At 43.4% G+C, this 12,059-nt stretch overlaps 1 protein-coding gene across 1 annotated transcript in view; it reads right to left on the reverse strand.

The window, feature by feature from the left end:
- The window catches only part of OBSCN (obscurin, cytoskeletal calmodulin and titin-interacting RhoGEF), a 498,370-nt gene that overhangs the window by 293,863 nt on the left and 192,448 nt on the right, over window positions 1-12,059 (reverse strand). Inside the window, exons 36-38 of the mRNA XM_085876584.1 lie at window positions 7,670-7,936; window positions 7,286-7,552; window positions 1,595-1,861 (exon numbers count right to left, since the gene is read on the reverse strand). Coding sequence (XP_085732710.1) covers window positions 1,595-1,861; window positions 7,286-7,552; window positions 7,670-7,936 — 801 coding nt within the window. The remainder of the gene's footprint in view (window positions 1-1,594; window positions 1,862-7,285; window positions 7,553-7,669; window positions 7,937-12,059) is intronic.

Here is a 12,059-nt window from a genome sequence, read left to right on the forward strand (position 1 = left end):
GTATTCACACCGCTCCACTTTGTCACATTTAGTTGCAGCATAAATTTAAAATTAATGAAATATAAATTTTTTGTCACTGATCCACGCAAAATACCCCACAATGACAAAGTGAAAACATGTTTTAAATTTTTACAAATTAATTAAAAATGAAAAGCTGAAACGTCTTGCATCAATAAGTATTGATCAGTACTTTGAGGAAGTGCCTTTGGCAGTGATTACAGCTGCGAGTCTTCTTGGGTACGTCTGCATGAGCTGTGTACATCTGGATTTGGGGATTTTCTCCCATTCCACCTTGCAAATTTGCTCAAGTTCTGTCGAGTTGGATGGGGAGCGTTGGTGAACAGCAATCTAAAAGTCTTTCCACAGAGTCTCAATGGGATTTGAAGTCTTGGCTTTGGCTGGGCCACTCAAGGACTTTCACGTTTTTGTTCTGAAGACATTCCAGTGTTCCTTTGGCTGTATGCTCGGGGTCATTGTTCTGTTGGAACATACATCTTCGCCGTAGTCGAGGGTCTTTTACACTCTGAAGCAGGTTCTCCTCAAGGATTTGCCAGTATTTGTGTTCTTTCATGGTTCCCTCTGTCCTTACAAGTCTCCCAGTGCCTGGCACTGAAAAGCATCCCCATCGCAAGATGCTGCCACCACCATGCTTCATGGGAGGGATGACGCAAGATGGGTAATAAGCTGTGCTCAGTTTCCACCAGACATAGCACTTTGCATTCAGGCCAATTAAGAGTTCAATTTTCGTCTTATCGGACCACAGAATCTTTTGCCTCATGCTCTCAGAGTCGTTCACGTGCCTTTTTGGAAACTCCAAGCGTGCCGTCATGTGCCTTTTTCTTCGGAGTGGCTTCCATCTGGCCACTTTCCCATAAAGCCAAGATTTTTTAAGTTCTGCAGACACTGGTCTCCTTCCGATAGGTTCTCTCATCTCGGCCAAAGTACTCTGTGGTGCTGTCAGAGTGGTCATTGGGTTCTTGGTCACCTCCCTGACCAAGGTCCTTCTTTCCCAGTTGCTCAATTTGGTCGGATGGCCAGCTCTCAGAAGAGTCTGGGGAGTTCCACATTCTATCCATTTCCTAATTATGGAGCTCACTGTGCTCTTGGGAACGATCAACACTCGAGAAGTTGTTTTATACCCTTCCCCGGATCGATGCCTCTTCACAATTCTATCTCGGAGTTCTACGGGCAGTTCCTTGGACTTCATGGTGGAGTTTCTTCTCTGACATGAGCTGTCAACTGTGGGACCTTATTTTGAAAGTTGTGTTTCATTCTAAATCGTGTCCAATCAATTGAGTTGGCTGCAGGTGAGCTCCAATCAAGTTGTACGGACATCTCAAGGATGATCAAAGGAAATTGGATGCACCTGAGCTCAATTTGGAGTGTCGTAGCAAAGGGCTTGAACACTTATTGATTGAAGACATTTCAGCTTTTCATTTTTAATTAATTTGTAGAAAGGTCTAAAAACATGTTTTCACATTGTCTTGTTGGAGTATTTTGTGAAGGTTAGTGACAAAAATTTAAAAATTTAATCCATTTTAAATTCGTGCTCAAAGGGGGGGTGTGAATACTTTGTGAAGGCACTGCATCTTACCTTTCACAGCGAGTGAGGCTGAGGTGTCATCATCTCCTGTCTCACAATGGTAGACTCCTGTGTCTTCAGGCTGTAGTTCATGGATGACAAGTCTTGCCTCATTGCCCTCTATGGTCATGTCATACTTGCTGCATGGGTGAAGAAGTTCCCTTCCTTTTCTCCAAGCCACACTTTCGGCAGCCCTGGAAAGCTGACACCTCAAGGTGGCATTGCCATGCTCTTCAACCTCCTGCTCCACCAAGCCTTCAAGCACCAGCACTCGGGCCTCTGTCGATGGAGCATCAAACATCCACATTATCACTTGCAGCGATCCACGGAACATCGACACAATGTAAAATGTGACTTCAAGTCCCCAATTGCCCCCACCCCTCAAAAACCCAAAGTCCTCAATCTCTGCCTCTCAACCCCAAGTCCTCATCCTCCTCTCCCATCCCTAATGCGTCAATCCCCTTCCGACCCAAAGCCTTCAATCCCCCTCTCCACCACCATTCCTCAACACACCCTCCACCGATAGTCCTCAACCCACCGTCCCCTCAGCCTCAAATTCCCCCCTCCCCAACTCGGTTTTCCACTTTTTGGTTTAAAAAAAACCCCAAAAACAAACAAATACAGCAACAAATACTTTGGCCGATTAACAATCCACAAACCCAGTTATTCACAGGTATTTATATGTGTACTGTTCCTACTTTCATGGCACCTGCGCTCCAGGGACTTGAGCGTTTTGAAGGCATAAACCATCCCCACCCTCCCAAGGACCCCAATATTGTTGGTATTTTTGTTTGAGGAGAAATCCTGGGCCACATAAACGATTGTCAACCCTCCCCACGGGTGGGGGGGGGGGAGAACATTATAGATGGGTTATGATGTTGGGGGGTGGGAGGGGGGGGAGTTGCTTGGTTTCTTGCATAATAATTTCATATATTCTTGATTGGGAGCCGTGAGTGATTATTTAATTATATATCTGTTGTTTAGTTTCAAGTTCCACGATTCCTGTGGTCACGCACATGATTAAAGTGAAACAGGATGTTAACTTCACACCGATCAGCGAGGCTGGTTCAGGGAAAGTAAAAATGAACTTTTAGTTTGGAACTAAAATAAAATGAAATTACAACAAAAGGACGATGGTGCCAGGACGTTTGAAATTATGCAGTTTGAACTCAACGTCTATCTTCGTACGATAAGACAGAATACATCCCTTCAAGCTTAAAGGGGAACCCAAATGCTCAGACCACGTCAACGCTAGTCCATCCGTTGATGACCGACAGAATACATACGATGCGTCCTTTTCCGATTAACGAAATTAAAAAATAATTTTGTGATTAAAAGTGGAAATCGTCTTCTTCTTCACGTTTATCTGTGACGTCACACTCAGGAGACACACAATCTCCCATCAACACCAACCACCACCCCACAACCTCCTCCCAACCCCTTTCCTCCACCATTCACCCACAATCCCCCATCAAACATCACCCTAGACAACACCCACCACACCACACACCACCCCAGAACCCCGCGGCCCCACTACCCTCTCCACTGTGGTGGGACATCAACATGGCATGACACAGCAGAGAGCAGACACAACGGTGGGACACCGGCATCTTAACATCACGAACACTTCCATTGTGGAAACTGTATCGGAATACAAGCTCGAAATACGCTGTTTCTCCATGTAAGCCGCCATTTGGATCAAGGTAGGTTCTGAGTGTGACATCATTGGCGAAAATGGAAAATCGACACCTTTAGGCCATTTGGACTTTTTTTTTTCGCACTTTGTGATTGGCAATAAAAAAAAAAAATCCCAATTTTTTTCCCCTTCAAATTGGACCACAATTAATGATTTTCAATGGTTTTCAGAATAAAAAAAAAAACAAAAAAATTGTGCTGCGGTTCCCTTTTAAACGCTGAATCGTTAAAACTGCAACTGCTTCTGGGACAAGACGTGCTTTGGGTACCACGCAAGATCGAAGCAAAACAAACAGTAAAATAACATGACATTCGTGGCAAAGGGGTTCGCAAGCCTTTTGGAATTGTTTGCGGTGTTTTTTTATTGGAATTTGTAAGCATTTTTAATCCATCCATCCATCGATCCATTGGGACCTTACTCTGTGCAGAGCGTCGGTGCTGCCGAAGCAGTCTCCTTGGCTTTGGGCACAATCCTGGACGGGTCGCCACTCCGACACAGGATACCAGAAAGCTGGCACTCATTTTGCTGACCTCGGAAGGATGACAGGTAAAGTCAACCCCACCAGGTATTAATTCAACAGGTGAGGGGGATTTGAATTCAGGATCCTCGGATCCCAAGCCCACCACCCCTAACCATGAAGCCAACACAAAGCTAATTTTTTTAATGAATCTGTAATGATGTGCATTCGGTACCTTAAACTTAAAAAAAAAATTCCTTTCTGAATCAGCATCCTCACCCCCCCCCCTTTTTCCAAACGAAACAATGCCCTGACATTCGTGGACTCACGACTCGCGGCAGTTTTCAAAAACATATCCCCCGCGAATGTCGGGGTTTTACGGTCGGTACGTTTGTCTTCATGATGAGGGAGAATTTCAGGTACGAACAATAGGATGAGTTGGTGAAACTGTGAACCATGAACAATTGCTGATCGCAGCCCTCTAGTTCGGGTTGAAATGGTGGGTGGAGTCAGGTCCACCTGACTTGTCCAATCAATGGGTGGAACGGAATGTAACAAAGAGACAGACAGAAGAACAGACGGATGAAGAAGTGTATTGTTATTTTGACTGGTGAGGCACCACCCGTGGAAACCCACTGGCCGAGACATTTGACATTTGAACAGGCGCTCTTCATTTCTGATGCTTCACTCATGATAGGGGAGAAGGGGAAAGGATTGTGCGCAGGGGAAAGGACGGACGGAGGGGGTGAGGAGTCGAAGAGGGTGTGGAGTACCTTACTTCTGCCTCGACTTGATCGATTTGACTTGAGAGGGGGGGGGGGCAGGCAGAACCTGCCTTGTCCGACTTACATTGAATGCACTTCAACTCAAAAATTAAAAATTCCTGAAAACCAAACGTTATTCATAAATATTGGATTCCATCGTTGGTCCACACATCCAATTTAATAGGTACAAAGTTTATCGAAGTATTCTTTAATTATATAGTTGGGAAAGTCATCACTCGCCTGAAATAAATTATTTATATATACCCCAGGAACATGAAAAATGTATAATAAGACGACAGTTTGATCTCTAACTACAGTTTTACTTCATCGGGAACCCTAAACTCGCTCTTCTTCTCCCCCTTCCTCCCCTCCCCACTCACTGCAACACCCCCATGCCCCCCCCCCACATAGTGTCTGACCAGATACCTTCAAAATGGCGTCATAACTAATTCCCGAGTAGGGAACCTTACCCTCGCACTTCTACTTCCCCTCCATCCTCTCCTCACTCTAACCCCCTCCCTCCTTCTTCCCAGATCACGTCCAACCAGATACATTCAAAACGGCTATTAGAATACATTTTTGTCTAAAAACGCCAATATTCGTCCAATTTTCTCAACTTTTGCTGGAACCAAAACTAAAAGAATCTTCGCACCAACAAAAAATGAAATAAAATATCGAATTAGAATTCAAATAAATGCGTGAGGGAGTATGAATGGACTTTATATCACAGGCCCAAAATTCACTGAAAATGCATTTTAGTCAAAAAAAACACAAATTTTCGTCCCGTTTTGGGGGAACCAAACTTACACAGTCTTCGCAACGACAAAAACTGAAATCAGATATCGAATTATAGTTGAGATAAAGCCATGAGAGTGTGAGGAAGTGCAGACCTCACAAAAGAGGCTCTGTGGAGTGAACGAAATGGTGGTGATTTGATTTTGAAGTCCCTTCCTGAATGGAGGAAGCCCCACTCTGAACTGGGAAGCTCCTCCCCAAATTGACAGACAGACCAGCGGGCAGAGATTATACAAAGATACATACATACACTGATGAGCCAAAACAATATGACCACCTGCCTAATATGCTGTTGGTCCTCCGTGTGCCGCCAAAACAGCGCCGACCCGCCGTGGCATGGACTCTACAAGACCCCTGAAGGTGTCCTGCGGTATCTGGCACTAAAACATTAGTAGCAGATCCTTCAAGTCCTGTAAGTTGCGAGGTAGAGCCACCGTGGAGCTGACTTGTCGGTCCAGCACATCCCACAAATGCTCAATGGGATTGAGATCTGGAGAATTTGGAGGCCAGGGCAACACCGTGAACACTTCATCGTGTTTCTCAAACCATTCCCGAACAATGTGTGCAGTGTGGCAGGGCGCATTATCCTGCTGAAATGCCACCGCCATCAGGGAATACCATTGCTATGAAGGGGTATACCTGGTCTGCAATGATGTTTAGGATGGTGACACGTGTCAAATTGATGTCCACATGAATGGCCGGACCCAGGGTTTCCCAGCAGAACATTGCCCAGAGCATCACACTCCCTCCACCGGCTTGTCATCTTCCCACAGTGCATCCTGGTGCCATCACTTCCCCTAGGTAAACGGCGCACACGTACACGGCCATCCACGTGATCTAAAAGAAAACGGGACTCATCGGACCAGGCGACCTTCTTCCACTGCTCCAAGGTCCAGCTCCGACGCTGGCGTGCCCATTGTAGGTGCTTTGGATCGTGGACAGGGATCATCATGGGCACTCTGACCGGTCTGCGCCTTCGCAGCCCCATACGCAGCAGGTGGCGATGCACTGTGGATTGTGACACATTCCTCCTGTGACAACCATTAAAATTTTGTGACTTGTGCCACAGTAGACTTCTGTCGTTTCGGACCAGATGGGATAGCTTTAGTTGCCCTCACGCATCGATGAGCCTTGGGTGCCCAACACCCTGTCGCTGGTTTGTGGTTTGTCCCTCCTTCACCCACTGTCGGTTCGGACCAGATGGGATAGCTTTCGTTGCGCTCGCGCATCGATGAGACTTGGGCGCCCAACACCCTGTCGCCGGTTTGTGGTTAGTCCCTCCTCGGACCACTGTCGGTAGGTACTCACCACTGCTGACCGGGAGCACCCCACAAGCCTTGCCGCTTCAGAGATGCTCTCACCCAGTCATCTGGCCATAATAATTTGGCCCTTGTCAAAGTCGCTCAGGTCTTTACTCCTGCCCATTTCTCCTGCATCCAACACATCAACTTCAAGAACTGCCTGTTCACTTGCTGCCTAATATATCCCACCCCTTGACAGGTGCCACTGTAACAAGATAATTAATGTTATTCACTTCACCTGTCAGTGGTCATAATGTTTTGGCTCATCAGTGTATATATATATATATATATATATATATATATATATATATATATATATATATATATATATATATATATATATATATATATATATATATATATATATATATATATATATATATATATATATATATATATATATATATATATATATATATATACACAAATAGTATTACCAATGCGTGTTTCTAAACAGACATTGATATGTATTAATGAACCTCCCAATGGAATGTAGTTGCCGATACAGCAAGCAAATTAGAGGAAGTGGTGACATTTCATGATCATCTCCTGTCTCACAATGTCATTAATTGATTTCATTATTCATGTGGAAAACAAATTTGTTTTTTCGACAAATATCAAAAACCAAAACATATTGAACCCAACATGTTCCCGTCAGCATTGTACAAATCAAATAAAGAATCTCTTCACCTTTCACCATGAGTTTTCCTTGGCTCGTCACACTCCCAGTGTCACATTCGTAAGTCCCTGAATCAGCTGATTCCAGATTCTTTATTACCAGCTGTGAAACATCTCCAGACACGTTCATCTCGTACTTATTACTGGGTTTCAGCAGGGTTGTTCCTTTACTCCAGGTGACTTGACCACCTTGCTTTGAAAGTTTACAGGTGAAAGTAGCACTTCCCTGCTCTTCGACCTCAATGTCACTCAAAGTCTCAAGAACAAGCAGTGGGGCTTCTATGGATGAAGAGAATTTAATTGTCACAAAGTATTTAAAGATTTAAGCGCTATATCTTTCTAATCATTCATTAGTAACTACAAAAATATTTGTAGATTTCACAGTGAGTGTCTTACCTTTCACACTGAGTGAGGCCGAGGTGTTATCATCTCCTGTCTCACAATGGTAGACTCCTGTGTCTTCATGCTGTAGTTCTCGGATGACAAGTCGTGCCTCATTGCCCTCTATTGTCATGTCATATTTGCTGCATGGGTGAAGAAGTTCCCTTCCTTTTCTCCAAGCCACACTTTTGGCAGTCCTGGAAAGCTGACACCTCAAGGTGGCATTGCCCTGCTCTTCAACTTCCTGCTCCACCAAGCCTTCAAGCACCAGCACTCGGGCCTCTGTTGATGGAGCATCAAGCATTCGCATTATCACTCGAAACAACCCACAGAACATCCACAGAATGTAAAATGTGACTTATAGTTCTCAACTTCCCACCCCCTTTCAAACCCCATGCCATCAATCCCACCTCCCAAAACCCAAGTCCTCAACTTTCGGCTCTCAACCTCAAGATCTCACCCTCCTCCTCCTCCCAACCCGAAGGCGTCAATCCCCTCCCTGCTTCAAGCCTTCAAACCCCCTTCCCACACCACACCACATGCTTTCCGCTCCCCCATCCTACTTCACAGAAACCAGTCACAGTTACCTGTCCAACTCACAATCCCACGAGATATGCAGAAACCCCGTTTCCCTGCAACTCTCAAATGACCATGAGCAGGTTAATTGTGCCAATAAAAAAATAGAAACCTGAAAACAATTATTTTCTTCCTGATGCATATTTTAACATTCTTAAAAGTAAATAATGCTGGTTGTTTTCTTTCACAATGTTGCGAGATTTCTGGAAATCTTCGGACAAAGACATGGGTTGTGTGGTCCCGAGTTGAGTCATTTAAGACAAAATAGTCGGAAATATTAGCAAGGGCCTGTGTCACGTCTATTGTAAAAGCACTGCTTGAGAGAAGGCTACATCATTATTTGGGTGGTGTATGAACAACAGACTGCTACCTTGATCGCCGAGGCCTATCTTTACAAGGCCCATGATGCCTGCCAGCCCGAAAATCCTTTCAACTGTTGTTGTGGTCGTTTTCCATTGAAGGGAAAACATATATGGAGGGCATGGTGATTGTGAGTACAACAGCTAAGAAGATTTATTTGGCTTCGCATCGCAGAAATCATCAACATGGCGGCTGTATGATTTTTCGAGCTCACCTGCAACGTAGATCCGGGGAGATTATGGTTCGGCAACACATGCAACTTCTTCCCCGAAACTGCTGATGGGATTATGACCAAACTTGGCTAAAATGATAATTGTTTGTTCATGCCATTAAAAATAAATAAATAAATAAATAAATTGGGGTCGAATAGCTTCTACCAGGGGTCAAAGTGGGCTCCGTTTGACCCCTCCCCCTCCCACCCCCACCCTCCCAAACATATGTATTTGCTTTCTTCTCCGAAACAACACGCACGCACACACACACACACACACACACACACACACACACACACACACACACACACACACACACACACACACAATTCCGATTAAACTTGACCACAACCTTCATCACCCGTGATGTACCAAAGATTGTTCACGGCATTAAAGGTAAACAAGTCTGAAGACGATGATGGTTCACGAGCCGTATTTGACGATGTATATTGTTTTACAAGTCAAGGATGAGACAATGTGATTATGTTTGACCAAGTAATAAAAATGATCAACATGATGTGGTACGATTGACAGGTTATTAGCTGCAAAATGTCGAAAACCCGGTTTCATTCAACAACTTTCGAAATTTGACCTTTGCAGGTCACAAAACAATGTTGTGGACATTAAAATAAGGAAACAGGATACGTGCTATAGCTTATTGGAGTTAGTTCGTCGAAGAAGGTCGAAAACCCGGTTCGATTCCCACAACTTTGAAAATTTGACCTTTGTGAACTTTAAAGGTCAAAGGTCAAGGATTATGACCTTTGGTGCAAAACTTCCTCCGGAACATTCCAGGAACAATATAACGTCATCTCGGCTATATGGCATTTCGCACTCCTCGGATTGTCCATACTTTGATGAAATCAGAGTAAAAACAAACTTGAAGGGAGCGCCACGGGCAAGGTGTTCGAGATAGAGCAAAATGGTTTCAAGACTTTAGGTGGAGAATGACCTCAAGATTATGCATAAAAAATATTGTCATCCTCGCTCTCAAGGTTTGGGCGGTCGTTTGATTTTTATGTCAAAATTCGCAGTTTTCTAAGTTCGTGACCTTGGGACGAAAATGAAAAATCGAGCTCAGTGGGGCTATGCAGGTGCCATTGGGCTAACCAAATACCGAAACCTCTGTCAGATTCGATAAACCCCCGAGGAGAAGATGCAAATTGAAATCGGCTACCCCCTAAAAACACGTTTTTTGGGTGTGGCTCTGCCCATAATGGGTGCACCATGCCCATTCTCAGGAAAACACAACTAGATCATGATATAAACCTCCCACCAAAATTTCATCAGGATCGGATCAAAACCCACGGAGCTATGCTCGGGACAGACAGACAGACAAACAGACAGACATAGACAGATGGACATACAGACGGACACACAACAATAACGAATATAATGGTCCACTTATTTTTTTCGTGAAAATAATTTTTTCGTGAACCAACAAATAAATCTGACGTTTCCCTCCCAAAATAGGTATGTACTTTCTTCTCCATTGCATATTTTATGGATAATTCATATCTACCAGTGGTTTCCTGTTTATCTTATCCAGCCGTTACCAGACGAGCGCCCAGGGGTATTGCCCCCCATTCTTATGGTTCTCGGAGGGAGACATCAAGTGTTTCGTATTGGTGTTCGTGGTGTTCCGATTTTTGGGGGAAAAAAATAAAAATAAAAATATTTGTCTTAATTTTGAGGTAGAATTTCAAGTGCTATAAATATTGCGAGTTGGCACTACTGGGAACCATCAGCGATTGTCGATCGGAGCCTTCCAGTTGAGGGAGAAATTGTGGGTGGAGTCAGGCGAACTGTCCAACCAATGGGAAGAATGGAATGTTACGAGGACACAAACGGACAGACAGACAAACAAGCGCATTATTATACAGATCATTATAACCAACTTGTGTTTTGCCAGGTTTGTAATGCCCTGGACATTGTTACCTCCACCACCGAAGGTGGAAATTAGGTTATGCTTTCTCCCCTCTCTGTCTGTTTGTTTGTCTGTGTGCATGATATCTTAAAAAAAATTGTGCACAGATTCAGATGAAATTTGGTGGGCAGGTTCAGAGTGCGACAAAAACGAACTGATTAGATTTTGGTTAAGATCCGGATCCCGATGTGACGACTGGAATATTTTAAGTGATTCTTTATCATTGAGAAATTGGGCGAAACTTGCATACAACACGATATCTGAAAGAGTTGCAGACGGATTCGGTTGAAACTTGGTGGACAAGTTGGGTGTGTGATAATGACAAATTGATTTGATTTGGGTGAAGATCCGAATCCGGATCCGAATACGAGAATTATTAAAATTTTAGTCATTCTTTAACATTGAGAGACTGAGCCAAATTCCATAAAGGGCCTGATATTTAACCTCCGCCATCGAAGATGGACGGAAGTTACTGTTTTCACCCCTGTCTGTTTGTTTGTTTGTGAACAGTATTACGGAAAAACTCCTGGACGGATTTCGACAAAACTTGGTGGGGGGATTCGGTTTGGTCCAAAGTCCAATATGGCTGCTATGGCGGCCATTTTGAAAAAAATATTAGAATTTTTGTTTTTGCATTTCTACATGTTTTAAGTGATTTTCAACCAAAAAAAAAAATTTGTTATAGAAAAAAAACAAACAAAAATTTTCAACTTTTTTTCAAAAAAATTTCGATTTTATTTGAAAAATATTTGATTTTTTTTTTTGCATTTCTTCATGTTTTAAGTGATTTCCAACCCCCTCCCCCCAAAAAAATTTGTTCGAGAAAAAAACCCAGCAATTTTACACCTTTTTTTTCAAAAAAATTTCGATTTTTTTTTTGGCATTTCTACATGCGCGTCGATCTAGTTTAGTTTATTCAATCATGGTTCAGGAGAGTCTGATCCGTTTTGACCTACAATGAATAGGATATCAGTTTCACTTAAGTGACCCAGCAGTATTGGCGGCGGAGGTTTTGCACTCGAACAAGTGCTCCCCCTCCAGGTTAAAAATATATTGGGCCCGATATGTTCTCATGGATCAGGCATTGCGTGGCAGAGGTATGCGCTCTACCGAGTGCATTTCTAGTTTCTTAATAACCTCCCAATGGAATGTAGGTGATGACACAGCAAGGAAATCATTGGACCTTTTGACATTTGAAAGCATATAATTTATCAATTTCATTATTTATATATCGACCAAGTTTGGTTTGGAGACAAATGCCAAAAACCAAGACATATTGAACCCAACATGTTCCCATCAACATTGTAAAAATCAAATAAAGAATGTCTTT

This window comes from Eptatretus burgeri, chromosome 4 (genome assembly GCF_056783735.1).
Source record: "Eptatretus burgeri isolate ZD-2024b chromosome 4, Ebu_testis_v1, whole genome shotgun sequence".
NCBI lineage: Eukaryota > Metazoa > Chordata > Myxini > Myxiniformes > Myxinidae > Eptatretus > Eptatretus burgeri.